This window comes from Nyctibius grandis, chromosome 18, assembly GCF_013368605.1.
Source record: "Nyctibius grandis isolate bNycGra1 chromosome 18, bNycGra1.pri, whole genome shotgun sequence".
NCBI classification, from domain to species: domain Eukaryota; kingdom Metazoa; phylum Chordata; class Aves; order Nyctibiiformes; family Nyctibiidae; genus Nyctibius; species Nyctibius grandis.
The window spans coordinates 8840890-8858220 of record NC_090675.1 but is presented as its reverse complement, the minus strand read 5'-3'; the positions used below and the strand labels follow the sequence as shown (position 1 = coordinate 8858220).

The following is a 17331-nucleotide window of genomic DNA, read 5'->3' as shown; positions in this document are numbered from 1 at the left end:
GCGCGGGCGGGCGGCGGGAAGGCTGAGGGGCGGTGGGAGGCCGCAGCCCCGCCCCTCGCCCCCCCCCGCTGTCAATAAGGCCACACCACAATCAAGGCTTCATGAATAATTTATTCCATTTGAAATTTTTTTTTAAAAAGTATAAACCTTTTTCATTTCCTCAATCACAATTTGTACAACTCAGTGTTTATGGCATTCGGCAGCAATAGTGTTTGTTCCTTAACCCCTTTTGTTTATTTTTTTTGTCACGATAAATACGACGACTTGGCCCATGGCGGGTGGCGGCTGGGTGAGAAGGTCGAACAGCTCCCTCGGCGTGACCCGGCCGTGCTGGGGCGGGCGAGGAGGTGACACGGCCAGGAAGGAGGCCCCAGGCTGCCTCACCCCAACCCCAGCACTCTGCAAGGTCCTCACGTCCAGTTTACTCGGAAAAACCTCAAGCTAAGCTAGTAACGTCCTGAAAAAGTGACCCTGAGGATTGTGATAGGTCCCAAATCCAGTTCTACTGTAAATTAAGCTTTACTCCACTGAAAACAAAAAGTACACCCACAAACAATAATAATAATTTAAAAATTTAAGTATGAAGCATAGTCCTGGGTCCTTTACTAAAAAAAAAAAACCAAAACAAAACCAAAAACCTTCCCAGCTGGAGGTTGTCAAGACAGTAATGTTGTACAATGTCACTCTTTAACGAATTCTCAAAAGAAACCCAGATCAAAACATTGTTTATGCAACATTACTATCAAAACAGACTGATATGCTGTGCCATACTGTTGTGCAGCAAATTATATGGTGCAATAGCATGTTTAAAAACATTTTACTCTTATTTTCAAAAGCTTTAAAATAATGCGACATAGTATTTTGATATTACAGTATTAACAAATAGTGCTTGGTTAAAGACACCTGCGAGTCTTCATAGCAACACATGAAGTTAAAATTACCAACGGAGGTAAATACAGAAATACAATAATCTGCGCCATAACTGACAGCTAAGTAAGAACATAGCTGAGGATTTAAATATAAATTCATTTAGCTTTAATTATTTCAGGAAATGTTAGAAAGATCTAAATGTTACAGCTACTTTAAAATGTAAGGGTTGTTTGCAAGTACAATTGGCGGCCTGCTGGTCTAGCAACAGGGTGTTCAGAAATCTAATTCAAATAGTAGTGAGTCAAAGGTGATTAAATGGCTTAAATACAGTACTAGCTAAGTTAAAATACATATTTTTAATCAGAATGGAAGGATCTCAGATTCTTCTTTCATTGGATACTTAGGAGGAGGTAAACCTCCACAGCTACTTAAGAGAGCACTGCCAGGAATCGTATTTTCTTGCAAGACCATTTTGAGAAGCTAGAGCTGAAATGTTCAAATATTTAAGCTTGTCCTTGCTAAAGAACACAAGTTACTGGATTGTGACAATTTTATGTATAAACCAGATATTATGTGCACTTCAAATAGTTAAAAGGAAGTAGCTAACACAAAAGTATGCCCAACAGACTAGTTGGCTCCCTGGTGCTGACAGGTTTGGTACATACATTGCCGGCTGCAGCTAACACTCCAGAAATGGCGCTCCAGATCTTTTCTAGTGGTTACAATATTAAAATTTACTTTAACTGCATTTGGGACGGGGGAGTGGGAAAATGGCAGCTTTCACAGTTGGAGAGTTTCACAGGGAAGGCTGTGCTCCAGCTAACAGAATACAGTTACACCAGTGTGCAGGCAGCTGGTTGACTTACCTTTATGCATACAAGTCAGATTTAAACACAAAGAAAGCCACACCAAAATCCAGCCCTTGGAACTTGGCTAACTGAGCCAGCGTTAAAAATGACCACTTAGCAACAAACCAAAAAAAAAAAAAAAGAAAAAAAAAGGACATATGCTTTGAAAATTCCAGTTTTAGGAGCACTTTTCCACCTCAAAAATCTCAGCCAAGTGAGGAAAAAAACAACTTCTGTAAGACTAAAATGTGCTGTTTAATCTGCGGTGCACTACCATTATCAAGATAAGTAATGGACAGACCCAGTTTTTAACTCTATTTATCAAAATATGCTAGCTTCTGATTGCACTCATGTTATTTTGAAGAAATGACTGAAAATTTTCATCACCAATTGTACAACTTCTTTATACAAAACCAAAAAAGTTGCTAATATTGTATATACATGATTCAGTGAGACTGTTTATCTGAAAAATGATCTCAGGCAGGTATTTTGCATTTACGAAACAGCATTTTCATTAACATAGTAAGTTTTGTAAATGCAAGAGAATTCTTCCTTGTAGAGGATTCACAGCGGGTGCACAAATGGATCTTAAAACCTGCTCCTTTAAAGGTTTAAACCAGTGAGATGGACAGTATTAAGACCCAGGACGCGGGTTATCGCAACAGGCTCACGTGAGCGCTGCAGGACTTAAGTTTTCAATCTGTCAGCCAGATGAGGAACCCAGAAAAAGCATATGCAGTTGCTCTTCAGCACCCGTAGGGGCTATTTTAGAGCAGCATCAGACATTTGGCATGTGCTGGGAGAAAGGAAGGAAACTACGGAGAAAAAATGGTGCCTGTAGATAGAGGGAGATGTTGACGAAAGCCTTGATTTGTCAGTCCCTTCCTTAGGGAGGGCTAAGCCTCCTTGGCACATGCCCCAGCCAGAGCCTGAAAAGGGGATCTGGGGAAGGCCATACACTGATACTTGGGACCTTCACCACAGTGCCAAAAATACGTTAAAAAGGAAAATGTTCAGGGTTTCGTGCTGTTTTTTTTCTTTTAACTAGTGGAATAAAATCTGAATACCAGGATTCACTGAGAATCTATATACACCACATTTTAGTTAAACACACACCAATCTTAAAGTCAAGATTGACTATTTTTGCATTTGTAAAATGGCTAGAGCTGGGCTAAATTTCAGCCTTACAGGAGACTTTGGATAAGATCAGAGTTTTCTGTGTGTTCCACATCAGATTCACGTTTTATCACAAATGTGGAAGAAAATAACGCAGTCACCACAGTGCCAAGAATATCTAGGTAACAACAAAGCACAACAGATATTCTTGTAATATGAAAACTTGTGTGCTGGAAATAGATCTGAGAATCTAGCCACAGCCCTGAACCATAACACAAACTTCAATTGAAGAGTTTATTCATTTTATTCTCACTACAAGTTAAACCACCTACAATATCACTTATATATTGCCATTGTTACTCTGTAAAGGTGTGATATAAAATGCTGTAAGACCCAGTACCTTTTCAATTTATATAAACACAGTGAACTTCATTACTGTACATGTACTCTGCAACTACAGCTTAGCTGTAAATCCCCCACACACAATGGTATGGACATTAACCCCTCTATCCCCATTAAACTGTACATCAAGACAATACAAATTTACTGTCCCCACCCACCCCTTACAAAAAAATAATACTCTAAAAGCAACCTACTGCAACTTTTAATTAAGACGATTACATATATTTTAGACCAATTGCTTTAAAGCAAGAAGGCAGTATAAACCTTCTAGGAAAATTTTTATAAAAGAGGTTAAGAAATATAAGACAATTTATACATTTAAAAACTTACAATAAATAAGAGATGCAGGCATTTTTGAATACTAGATACTATAATCCAATACAAGAACATCTTGATGTTCCGAAGCCATAGGTTGAAACTTTTTGTTCCTCATGTTTCTTCTCATCTCCATGCTTTTAATATTCATTAACCATGACTGGGTACTATGGCTCATTACTCTTCACAAATACTGTGGTTGGGGAAAAATGTTTAATTTTGCTACTAAAAATGTTATAATACACTTTCTGACCATCATTCTAAAGCGTCCCCCATAGTCGATGACTCACAGACAGCAGGGCGATAGGTGCCCCTCTCACAAGTCAAAACAATATTTGCTGGAAGTAACAAGATTCATACCCCATCACAAACAACTTGCACTGAGAAGAATTATAACTTAGTCCTGCAGTGAAACATCCCTTTTCCTCATTTTTGTCTTGCAGAATTCAGATGAAGATCACAGCATATTCATTATGAAGTTATACAACTGATTCAGCACCACAAAATGAATTGGGAGACATGACCGTCTGTCCTGGGTTGCAGGATCACAGGTTAGCCAGGAGAGTGCATTGTACTGTTCCAGAACAAACCTGAAAAGCAAACAAGCTTCCATCAAGCCAACAGATTTTCTCACCAGTATTTTACAGTCCTAATTTAATATAATCCAGTTTCTTTGGTATTAAAAACATAAAATAGGTTTGCCAACATTCTGAAATAACATGCCTTCAGAATTATTACAAGCAGGTCAAAGCTAAACTAACTTTCAGTGGAAAACTGTCATTTTAATTGTCTATGCTTAATTAATGTCAAGAGGTTCCCATATCAAAAAAAAAAACATGAAGAAAAAGATCTGACGTTTTCCCAACAACTGTCCTGTGTTCACACGAATCTCTCTGGACTCTTGTACTTCAGTATTTCCACGAGATTGCCATGTAAGATTCTGGCTTAACTATAACTGTCTTCCACTCATTTAGACACCATCTTCTGTGTTACACCTCAAACTCTTTTCTAGCTTCAGGAATTAATTGTCTTTCAAATATTTTCAGTTGTAATCAACACTGGTTAGCTAAAGAAGGGCTTAGAGATGTTTGGTTTTATTTGCACTGTTCTATGATAAAGCCATCTTTCAATCACTCAAAAGCACAGCAATTTATCTTGTCTCTGTGATGTACTAAGGATATCAGCAGCACAAAGAAAAAACTAACAGCAAGAAAAATAAATATGTAGCTTCACTGCAGTAGTATTAAAAATGAGATGCACAATATTTTTGCAAGTGATCACTGATAAATACCTGAGCACATCAGAAGTCTGATTAGAATCGAGTGGATGGGAGTGTTTACTGTGGAGTAGCTCGTCTGATTGCACTGAAGGCACGTGGAGGTGCAAAGAGGCCTAAGGAAGGAAGAGAGATGCCAGCAGTTACGGCCTGATGCAGCTACAGCGTATTTTCTTCCCTCTGTACTGTTGACCCGTACCTTGCAGTCACCTTCTACTCCCTGACACACAAGCCAAAACAAACCTTATCCTTAGGCCATCAACAAGTTCAGGAATTATCAGAATATAAAGGAAATGCACTCAGATCTCTACTAAAAGCACAGTGCTAGTAGTATAATACATCTTAGGAATTTTTTTTAAATCCCTTTGCCTACTTTAAGCAATTATTAAAAAAAGCAAGTCAAGTGGCCCAAGATGTCTAGTAATATACAGACTTGGAAGTTCAGTTGCTTTCCATAAGACTGGTCTATTTATATTCCATATGTAGAGCAGCTTAGGGTAAATAATAAATCCTCTATTCAAAAAAATGTATTATACTAAAGCCACAGCTGAGCTTAGGCCAAGAGGAACTGCAAATCCAGACACAAATAAGGCTGAAGAAGGTGTATCTGTATCATCAGAAAATAAAGCGTAGTATTAAGATGCTAATTTAAGTCAAAAGTGAATCATGTTAATACAGAAAGTTTCTCTGTATACTAATGTATAGCTTTAAATGTGCCAAGTATGTCTTGATTGTGCCATAAAAAGATAAGGGGATCAGACAACATCCAGACAGATGATACAATGGCTATCACTTGGCAACAGCCAACATGGAAAACCTAGCTTTTATGCTTTGTGCAACACGTAAAGAGGTTGGTGGTTTTTTTGTTTTGGTTTGGTTTTTTTTCCCCAGTGTAAATGAGATATTACATTACATTTGTGTACTTCCCTCTCTACCACCAGTCCCCATGGGAGTCAAACATCAACCAGAGATCCGTCCAGAAACTCAGCCTATTCTTACAAAATACTGTAGCACAAAGCCAGAAACAGAAAGAAGTCCAGGTTACCACAAAGAAACCATCAGAAGAACCTTCAGAACATTTGCTACTTCCATTAATCATTTTTCTTCCCTTAAAAAAAAAAAGTGAATGTAAAAATCCAAAGCTGAAAAATTTAAAACATGACCTCTTGAAGCAAAAGCAGGCACATTCCAAGAGATATGCACCAACTTTGCTTTAAACATAGTTCTCCTCATTCAGATCCCTCCACACCACACAACTTTCTCTGACAGGACTGTCCAGGAAGACGGCTGAAGTTACAGTACCTTAAGAAACAAGGGACACTGATTTTGTGCTTGAGGACACGCTGACCAAAACCAGTCAGGCAATGGACCTGCTTTGGCAGTTGACACAAAATAACCAAGGGCCAATGGCTGCTGCAGTATATTTGTTACTTCATCATGAGATTCTGTTGAAAGCAATCGATCTGTACCTTGACCCTGTAAAACAACAGGCAATGGTTTAATATTAGGAGAGCACAAACTTAACAGAAATTACCTGTAACTTTCAAAACACAAAGCATCTTGAAATACCCAAGCATTACACGAATCTTGCAAAGACAATCCAATATCCAATTGATTCAAAACATTTCATAGGAACCTTCTCTTCCACAAAAGGAAACTAGCAGATGGAGAAAAACACACACACACACAACTCTGTATTTACTCTAATAGTTACCTTGCCCATATCACCTCCGTGGGGGTAGTGGGACCCTGGAGAATGCACAGGGGATCCAGTAGGGGATGCAGGAAGAATATTTATAATATCAGGATCAAGATCATCTCCAGTGTCTAACAAGTCAAAGATTCCCATTCCATCTGCTCCATCTTGAAAAAGAACAAGACCAGTGAATTTCTATAGTTTCCTACATACGGGATATGACACAGTCTGAAGTCGAATGATTTTCCATATAAATCTTGTGGTTCATTAGAATAAACATTCTTATTAAAGGGGGAATGACGAGGGGTTTTTTTTGGTTGGTTTGTTTTTAAAAGAAGAATAAATCCAACCTACTAACCGTTGTTTGTGTTAAAGGCCAGATCCAAGTTTTCAGTGGTGTAAGTTGACGATGCTACTTGCACAGATGCAGATGTGGGAAACACAAGTATATGAGTGCAGGATGTGTCCTGTGGGGTATTCAGCTGAGACGTCTGCATATTTAAAGTGGTGCTGCGTCCAAATACAGAGCCAGTCGATACAGAATCTTTGGAAGAGAAATCAAGTATTTCCTTAGTTTTGCTAAAACTGAACTCTTAGTTCCCTTGCCAAAAAAGAGAGAGTTTCTCAAATACCTGGCATAATAATGAAGGACCCCTGTGGTTCCATTGCCACCAAACAAGCACTGAGAATGCTGGGAGAGTCTGCAGCAGAGATACCACACATTCTGCACATGTCTTTTAGTCTCTTACTAAGGGACTGCAGGTTTCGGCGACTCAGTAAACAACTCCAGTCTGAGGATACAAAGGATATAGGTTTGTCTAGAAGAACAGCGCTTGCTGCAGAATACATATTTTACATGTAATAGTGTGTGGTGCAAACTTCACGACTGTTAAGTTTCAAATACACAAAGGAACTCAAATTATTTAGGTTTTCTTCCAGAAACAGGGACAGACACTTTATATTATTGAAAAATGAAAGCTTCAAATCAAGTTTTAGACTCTAAAAATGCTAATGTTACCTTTCAATTCCCCGTGTCCTATTCTTCCTAAACGGCCTATTACAACTCTCCATGGCAAAGAGCTCATCTGCACAAGTCCCAAGCACCATTCCCAGAGTTTCTGAAGACCAAGTCTGCGGGCAGAGCCCTTTTTCCTACGAGCTCTAGAATTAAGAAAGAAAGAAAAACAAAGCTAGAACCCATCTGCAACAAGTTTTTATTGCCACATTTGGAACTTCTTACTTGTATTAACCCAAACATTCACAGGACCCAAGAATATTACTATTGTAGTACATATCAATTGCAACTTTGGTTGGTTTGGTTTTTTTAATTAATCACATTCTAACACTGACATCAAAAGCCAGTAAGTGTGTGAGTGAGTATGAAAACACACACAAAAACACTCAAGAATCACATGAAACCAAATAACATTCTGCTAGAAATTTAACTCAAAACAATATGCACATAATAAGGAAAATATCCATTTGCTTTAGCTAGTGTTGCAGTATAGTGAGCCTACAAAAGTCAGAGTTATTCTTACAGCATCATTAACAGATTAATTCTTCAGGGGAATGAAAGAAGACATACATGCTAAAAATTAATTTAACAGTTTCGTTCTTACCTGTTTGGTACATCAATATTAATTATGCAAGTTTCTAACTGTTCTCCATGGAGATCTGTACAGGATGCAAGAAGCCACCTTTGATCATGAGACAAACAGTAGCCTACAAAAAGTACGTTATACTTCTGGCCAGCTTCTCCAAAAGTTTCTCCTAGTTCTGTTTGCTTGTCCTTTACAGGAGCCAGTATAAAAGGAGGGGTGTAGAGTCGGATACACTCAGGTCTCTATAAAGATAACAGAACAGCCAATGAAGTTTCGGGAAGCAATCATGCCTAAGAACTCTCGTTAGTTAACGTGAAAGATGCCACTGATTTAATAAACAGGGACATTTCTCTGATCTGCATATTTACATAACCACATTAACAACACTCACATCAGGGCTCTTAAGAGCCGTTTCCATGGCTAACCCTGGGCCAAAGCCAGTTAATGTTTTCACGTTGGTGGAAGTTGGAAGAGGTCTGCGACACTGAGTAAAAGCTGAAAATGCCAAAGATTTTAAATGTTGAGTGTAAATCTGCCGGTCTTCGTGTTTCACAGGTTGTAGAAGGTACTGACATGGGACAATCTAGAACAGATTACAGAGGGGAAAAAAAAAAAACATAATTACTGCTTCATCATTAAATTAAATAGCTTTTGAGGTAGTATTTGGGTACGTGGCTTTTAGAATTTTACTTTGCAATCAAATTTCTCTGGTTTTTGGATATCTCCTGCCACTTCTTCTAAAGCTATGTAAAACTTCAAAGAATTATTCTCATTGAAACTTTCTTCAGAGAAAAAAAGAATTTGTTTAGAAGAGAATCTTACTGTTTCCTCCAAAAAGATGCCCTCTGTTAACTAGCTTTGCAGCTGCTGACAGCATTACAGTTGGATGTCTGTCAGGAAGGAGCACTGTCTGAAGCCCAGCAGGGTCAGGCTGGCAGCAGAGATTCCAGCGATGGGACAAGCAGCTTTCCTGTACTTCACTCATTATGGGAGAGGGCCACTACATTTCCTCTGGTATAAGGCTGATGAGTTCAAAATCTACTACAGCATTGGGCTTTTGTTAATAACACCCAAGCTGCTCTAAAAACTATCATCTTAATGATTTAACAGCTGTAGAACTGTAAGTAGTGTTTGCAAAGCAAATAAAACTTTCACCTTGAGGGCATTACCGCCCCCAAAACACAGCCAAAGCCAAAAATACTTTGTTCAGCATGTTTCTGTAAATGTTGGCTCACCTGCACAGAAATTATATTCTTGATGTTAGGAGGAAGAACCTGAACCATCTCTAAAAAGCAGCGCAGAAGTCCAAGTGTCCACAAACTAGACGAGCTATTGTTCTCATCCTTTTTTTCATATGTAAAAGGATCAATTATGTAAACTACAATTGCAGGTGGATAGGTGACAGCATGTGAATCTCCATCTGTAGGGACTCCAACTTTATCACGATCCATAGTGCTGGAAATGAAATTTTGAAACCAGTTACAAAAAGCTGAGTTTTATAATGATTAATTTTGACTTTTAAACTAAGATTAAATTGTCAAATATTAACCTGAAAGACCTTTGAGTCAACTGTGGTATAAAAAACAGTCTTTTTATTTCATTTTTGTATGTGAGCTTAATCAGCAACTCATTATCACTTGTCTTTTCTTTGGCATTCGTTACTACAGAAGCTCAACAGCACATAGTTCTATTGCTTCAACTGGAGAACAAGAATACCTACAAGGTCAGTCTCTGAGCAACAACTGTCTTTACTACTATAACTTTGCTAACAGAAAGTAGAACTTCAAGATGGTGCCAGTTACCTATCCCCCCTCCCCTTTGAAACAGAGAAGTGAGTAGTTTGGTAAATTTTTCCCTTTAGACAGAGAAGGGAAAAGACAAAGTTTATTGTTGTACCACAGCAGATACTGAAATGCAATTAGAACTGCAGCTAAGACTGAAACCAAAAAGTTCAGCTCCACCACGAATGAACTCTCATTCTCCCTAAAAAGCAGCCTGGTGACTAGAAAAGAAATATAAGATTTTTATTGAGGGGACAAGAGCAGCATTAATAGGTTCACAGTAGTTGAGCTGAGGGGCTTTTTTTCAGCCAAAACAGGTTTGACTCTGCAGTTCGTTACCTTTCAGAAACCTCTGGATGGGGCTGTGCAGGTGCTGAAGCAGCATCTCCAGACATCCCTGCTGTTTGCAGTGTTGGCTGTTGCTGCTGCCCCCCTGTTTGCCCATTTTGGACTGTTGCAGCCTGAGTGGGCAGGGAGGCAGAAGTGGTATTGTTCATACTGCTAAAAGGCGGAAACGAAGAAGGCTTGCTTGTTGGTATCCCACTGCCTATACTGGCAGAAGAGGACGATGGGGCAGTGGTAGTCAACGTTGAATTAGCTGTAGTAGCTGCAGAAGACATGGCACTGTTTGATGTTGCTGTCATAGTACTACTGGTGGGAGCTGCAGGAGCAGACGATGGAGTGTTCGGATTTCCAGCGTTAGCTGTCACTGGGGGCAGAGCAGAGGCCGGCTGGCTGGAGGGGTGGACCAGATTTGTTTGGGAAAGTAAAGAACTGTCCAAAGGCTGAGAAGCAAGATAAGGACCTAAAACCAGAAAAAAACATAAGTTTTATATTGCAGCTGCTTTTAAGCATACTTCATCCATGTAAGTCTACAGTTTTAACAAAACAGAGAGCAAACCTTTAGCTCTCAAATTAAAATATCTGTAATTAAATTTTCAAATTCTAGTATTCACATAAGACTCTCTGAGAAATATCCAGAAATCTATCTCTAAATTTTTTTTTTTTCAGCCATGTTGAATTGCTAGAAATCACTGCTTCAGAATTTAAGTCACCAACATAAAAAGACAACCAATGTCCCTATCAGGCAGCAACACTGCCATTCCCTGAAGATACTGCTAGATGATAAAAAGCCATTTTAGCACATATCTAAATATATGGAGGTTTGGGACTTTTTTTCCTCCAAGCTTAAAACCAGAAAACTGAAAAAAAACCATAAGACTCAATGAATAAATGCAATGTTTTCTCCTCTGCTGGAATGGAGTGGTAATTGTATGAAATAAGAAACACTAAAATAAAAGATTTCATACCAAGCTCGTATTTGCAAACTTGGGCATATAGTTTGAGTTTGGAAAATGCTTCATTGTTGGCATTAGCTGTCTGTGAGAACCATTCTGTGACCAGCTTCTCAGAAAGTTTCTTTGAAGCAGTACGTCCAACTTTCATGATCCCATCAGGCAATAACTTACAGATAGGTCTGTGCTGACCAAGCCTGCATGACTGCAAACAAGATAAAAGAGAAGATGCCAGATAAGGAATTTGTAAGCCTTAAAAACTGTTAAATATCACACGAAGGAGCATAGATATAAAGACAGAGAACTCAGTTTAGTTATGACATTCCAAAGTAACATTTAATTCTAGAATACTACATCAGTATGAAATATTTAACAGTGATTTGATGGTTTATTTTCAGGTTTTCCTCAATGCAAGAAAAAGAGGTTGATACATCATCTACTCTAATCTTAATCACAATCCAAGTAATACATGCATTTAATTAATTAAATGTAGCTAAAACAATTAAAGTGGTAATACAGAGTTTTACCACTGAGTGGCGTTTATCAGATAAAGTCTCACAAAACAGCTATTACTAAAAGGAATGGTGAGCAGCATGAACAGCCCTTATCTTCCCAGTACCTGTTCCTAAAATCCTTCCCAGCAGCTTTCCGAGACAGCATTCTGTGCAAGCGTTTATATCAGCTGAGACAAGCCTGATCAGTCGTTATGAGTATGTATTAGAAACAATCCTTCAAAAAACCATTTCACTGCTAACTGCCATGAATAACGTACCTCATATATTGCAGTCAGATCCCTAAAGAAGCTCTTTGCTCCATTCAGCAGAGCCTCATTCTCAGGGCACACCACAACATAAGCAACGTCTCTTTGAGATCCATAAGGTTCCAACATCAGCCTCTCCCAATACGGCAAAGCAAATGGAGACAGCACCAGAAAATCATAATCATATCCCAACAAAAATGTTGGGATTGGCAGTGGTTCCGGGGACTCATCAGTTCCTGGAGAAGCAAGGCACATTTTCCAATATATTAAGCAGAAAGCTTAAAATTATCACTCTGCTCTAGGAAACATGGATAGAAAAACCACTACCCTTCCCAGCATCTAATAGGAAGTGGCACTGATTATAAATTGAACAGTTTTCATCTTAACAGATACAAATGAAAAACCTGCATGTATGATCCAACCCTCTGCAAAAAAGCATCAGCTAATTATTTTTATTTGAAATCTCTCAGGGCCTCAAGAAGTTGTTCCACAGTTTGTCTATATGCTGATAGAAATATTAAATCAGAAACAGATCTTTACTGTCCAGGAAGCCTTCCCCACAGAGTGATCAAAAAGAGGGGGAAGAAATGTAAAGAACAACAGAAGGAAAAAAAACTTAAACACATGCATTTACATGTACCCTAAATGTCTAATTACCATGTTCTAAATATAGCTACAAAACATCTACTGGTGAAAGGTCACTCTTCGACATAGTGGTAAATCAACCTCATATGCTAATGAAGTCAGTTTAAATCTTGAGTGCACAAAATTTACCTTGTATCTGTAAATGTGCATCATGTGTTGGCCACTCCAAATATTCATCATAGACAACACACTGGATAACCTCAGATCTTCAACACATTTCTGAAACTACTGAGCAATAAAGCACCTTTCTTCAAGCATTTCAAAGCCAGTATTTTTCACTATGCTATTTTTAGAGTTAATTAAAGTGGAGTAATTCTTTTGAGTAAAAAAGCCAGAGCAATTACTGGTTTTAACATTAAATCCATCTTTGCAATTTCAGTCCCTCACTTGGAGAGGTGTCAGGTGTATATAAACAGTGCAATTGAAGCTGTTCATTTTAAATACACATATCTTTAATTCATTTAATGTTTTAAGGAATATAAATATTTTCTGTTTTTCTAAAGAGAAGAATTCCCCCCTGTCTAATAGCTCTTGTCAGTTTAAAGAAAGGTCAGATGCTGTTTAGAATTCCAACAGGCTGAACAGCATCTAGACACCGAGGTTTGGTGGCCAGATCAAGTAGAGATGAACAGAGAGGAGCCTCCAGAGCAGCTCACCGTAAGAGCCTCTGCCAGCCATTTTGTGGAACTGTTGCCACGTGAGGGGCCCTTGCACACCCCAGGACCGGACCGTTCGCTTCTTCTGAATTGCATCCTGAAGAACGGGCTGGAGCGAGAGCAGCATACGGAGGATGTCCTGGGAACACTGCATGCTCGCATCCACAACTGGAAGGACAAAAACTGTCAGGGCCTATTGCAACAGCAGGATAAAATAAAGCCCTCCACAAACAACACAGAATCCTAAACCACCTTGATTTTAAACGAAGTCACTCTCTCCTGAAACGTACATGCAGGCCACTCAAGGCCACAATATAAAAAGTTAAGCACACAGGTTTAGAGTTCTCCCTCTTCCCCTCTCACTTACAAAAAACACAGATGGATTTTTGATTATTTTTTTTTCTGTAGAATTTTATTCCCTTGAAAGCCTTACCCTCTTATGATTTATACTAAGGGAAAAACCCTAAAATTAAAAAAATTACAAACAAGTTGTACAACCCTTCCACTAGAGGATTTTCCCTCCCAATAAAGGCGGGTTAGGCAGACTGCCACCCAGTGCTCACTTCATAGAAGTTGAGGGAAGCCTCAAACAGTCACAGCCCATTTCATCAGCTTGCCAGCACTGTGCCATTTAACATACAGTGCTTAAGAATAAAAAGCTGACACAAAATTTGGTATGGCTATAACTTCATAGGCTGTAATTTCATAGCCTTCCATTTAAAAGTATCTTTACATCTTTTTATCCTAAATACTAAGGTCACAGTAACACTGAGTCTTCTGGGTGCCTGAAAACAATGATTTATCTATAGCCTGGGCTTTTAAACTTAACCCCCCACCAATACACAGAAACCCAGCTGTGTTTTACTGTTAGCCCTCCTCATCCTCATTAACAACTATGAATTGCAGCTAACTGCTATCAAAGTTTCATATTTCACTGTTCACCCTACTAGAGTTGCTACTTGAAAAGACTATTCTTGAGAGGAGAAGTATGCAAATACACACAATAAAGGGTATTCCATGAGGCAGTATATCATCAGTCAGGCCCTAGAAGAAAACCCCAAGGATCTCTGGCAGATCCAGCATACAGTGAAGGCTACAATAATGCTTTATTTGCCACACGTGCCATTAAACTACTGTCCCCCCCTTAAAGAAGGGGAGGGAAGCCAACTGAATCATAAATCTTGTTTAGTTCTACCACAGTAGCCTTGACAATATAGTCACCACTTGAACCACCTACACTTCCTATGTACACTCATTCCACAGAGCCTCTGTGGATGCAGTCATCAAAAGCTGCTTTAAAAGAATAAGCCCAGTGAAGTGTTGTGGACAGTTACTGTGGTCTTACATTACACTTCAAGTTTATGTCAGGAATTTACAAATGGTGGTAGCCAAGGCCTGCACTCTGCTTGGTGTATGGTACCAGCACAGAACGTAAAAGGAATGGTTATGCTGAACACCGTTAAAATAGAATTTTATGCAAGCATGCAGGTGGAAAAACAGTCTTAAGCACAAAGGAAAAACTCAAAAAACAAACCCTTAAAAAAAATTCATAGGTAGACAAGTAGAAAATAAGCTGTGTTCAATATTTACCATTTCTTTTTGACCAGTGGTGCAAGCAAGTAGTTTTCACAAGTGCTTCATCAACTTTCCCTCCTGACATATTGTCCATGAACTGCCGTCCATGTTCCAAAGCTAAGTAGCAGTCATTGCAACAGTCCCTTTCTTCTACACGTACCAGGTTGCTAACTGCACCAACTTTGGGAATGGAATCTTGATCTGCTGCTCCAAACGGCGAGAACAAGTTGGTGCATTGATCCTGCAGCAACAGTATTAACTCATCGGGCAGTTTCTCAGGTTCTTTCAGCCCTCCACTGCCATGTTCAACAGAAGTAGCTCTGAGAGCTTCGAAGCGTTTTTCTGCTTCTTTGCCGCACTCCGTATTACGTCCTAGAATATCCAATTCATCTTCAAGAAACAGTCCAGAATTGTTGCCAAATTTTCTATTCATAACAGCACTGAAACCACAGGTACACCTATACTGGGCTTCTTGTGTCGGATCAGGAATGTAAACTCCAACATCAGCACCTTTGATGTTCATATTGCAAACACATATGCAGCAGCTGTCAAAGTTACAGTCTTTGAAGAGATTCATTACAGACTCTGAGAGGATGAGATTCACATAAAGACTGTGTGCCTCTGGAATGGAAGGCACAGTTGCAGGTTCAACAGAATTAAGCGGTCTACATGTTGACGGTGTGGAAGCTGGTGAGTATAAATCAGAGTTCTCATATTTGACTGAACCCTGTGCGCTTGCAGGTCCACCAGCTCCACGAGGTGTCCGAGGAGTCCTTGGTGTTCTAGGAGTTGGGAAACGCGGGGTGGAAGGAGAAGGGAGAATTCCAGCTCCACCGTTACTGGGAGGTGCGCTACTCGGTGGCATCCCAAACGGAGTATGAGTTTGTGGTGTATATGCAGGGCCATACTCTTGATCCATAGTGCTTCCATCACTAACAGCAGCCACAAGAAGAAGGAAATACTTCAGCATTTTAAGTATACAACATACTAGGTTTGAAGTTTAAGTCTCAAATTTCTAAAGATGGACCTGCGTAATTAATATTTGCTTTTTTAAACTAGTCTTTCATAATCCACAGAAAGATTTTCATTCCCTAAGGAATGTCAAAAGCATTTCTTCTAAATGACTTTGCAAGACTCCCACTGACAGCACTGTTAAAGAATCTTTCCTCGCCTCCTTTCGTCTTTTCCTTTGTACAAAGCTTATTTGGTCAGAATAAATTATAAATTGTATGGTTGTATGGAGTCTAAAGGACACCTTTTTTCTTCGTGTTTTATTTACACGTTGTGTTGACACACACTAAGAAAATATACCGGGTCTATCAGCAGCAGATTCAGCTGGATCCACGAACAAAGTATCACCTGTAAATGTTTAACTTTTTCTTTCCTAAGCAGCTGAGTATCTCCAAAGACTTACAAGGCTAATGAGACCTGGAAACGTATCACTTATGAATGACCCTAGCAGAAGCAATGTCAGTATTTACTCCAAGATTTAATGTTAATGTAATTTTTTCAATAAATGGATTAGGCAACAAGGAGGCTATGTATTTATACCAGCTACTAATGCAGAAGAGAAAGAGGAATAAATATTTTCTTCAATAAGAACTGCCAGCAAGACCATCACTACCAAATGCAGATTACAGAAATGCCTGGTGCAGTACTGCTGTTACCAGGCAGTGTCACACTGGGCATAGCTTCCAATCCAAGGGAATGTTTTCCTAGTCCCAGTACAGCTGAGATTACTGCCATTTAAGAAAATAAATTAAGAAACAGAAGCACCACCTACTACGCCCTCACAGTACCTACAACAGCACTGCAAAAACAAGTCCCAGGTTTACATTCATCTTGATTGTTACCATCTTCATTACTTATTAAAACTGGACTTGCACCATTAAGCTTCCCCAAGAAACCTTTAAATGAGACAACAAATAAAATGTATGCACAGTTAAGAAGCTATTTGAGAAGATGGTCTCTTACAGTAAGGTTTAATCGTAAGGATTTTTTTAAAGGCTCTCGTCAGTTGTGTAAACACAGCATATCGTTACAAATAGTTCTCATTACAGGTTTACAAAAAAAAATTAGGGGCACTTCCTATCGAATGGATAACTGACCACCTTACAAAGCTTAAACATTTGCGGCACAGGTCATACCCATCTTTGATGAATGGCATGGCAGGTCCTGGAGGAAGTAAATCCAACTTTCCCACAGTCCAACTCTGGCGATAAATGCATTCTTCTGGCAGTTTGATGGGAGGAAGACACTGGCTGGGAAGCGTCTTCAGTGGTGCAAACATGGAACATCCCACTAAAGCTTGGCAATTCTCAGGTTTATAAACATAAGAATAATCCTAGAAGTTAGACATGGTAAAACATCAGCATGTAAATTAGATCACTTCAGCAATTAAAATGCTTCTCAAAAAAATGCCACTAAGTTCAAGCAGTAGTTCCTTAATATTTAACCCTGATGTAGCTGCAAGAGAGAAAGTTAGATCTATACAC

The 17331-nt window shown here is 39.1% G+C and overlaps 1 protein-coding gene across 3 annotated transcripts in view; it reads right to left on the bottom strand.

Annotated features, from left to right (window-relative positions):
• Positions 1-91: 91 nt before the first annotated feature.
• Positions 92-17331, bottom strand: part of MED13 (mediator complex subunit 13) — a 59515-nt gene continuing 42275 nt past the window's right edge. For all 3 annotated transcript variants that reach the window (XM_068415431.1, XM_068415432.1, XM_068415433.1), the window contains 16 exons: positions 16984-17180; positions 14852-15768; positions 13262-13429; positions 11973-12196; positions 11216-11405; positions 10245-10710; positions 9360-9579; positions 8516-8707; positions 8143-8366; positions 7542-7684; positions 7156-7314; positions 6882-7067; positions 6542-6690; positions 6130-6303; positions 4843-4943; positions 92-4141 (listed from right to left, as the gene is read on the bottom strand). In XM_068415431.1, coding sequence (XP_068271532.1) covers positions 4009-4141; positions 4843-4943; positions 6130-6303; positions 6542-6690; positions 6882-7067; positions 7156-7314; positions 7542-7684; positions 8143-8366; positions 8516-8707; positions 9360-9579; positions 10245-10710; positions 11216-11405; positions 11973-12196; positions 13262-13429; positions 14852-15768; positions 16984-17180 — 3843 coding nt within the window. In that variant the 3' untranslated portion in view covers positions 92-4008. The remainder of the gene's footprint in view (positions 4142-4842; positions 4944-6129; positions 6304-6541; positions 6691-6881; positions 7068-7155; positions 7315-7541; positions 7685-8142; positions 8367-8515; positions 8708-9359; positions 9580-10244; positions 10711-11215; positions 11406-11972; positions 12197-13261; positions 13430-14851; positions 15769-16983; positions 17181-17331) is intronic.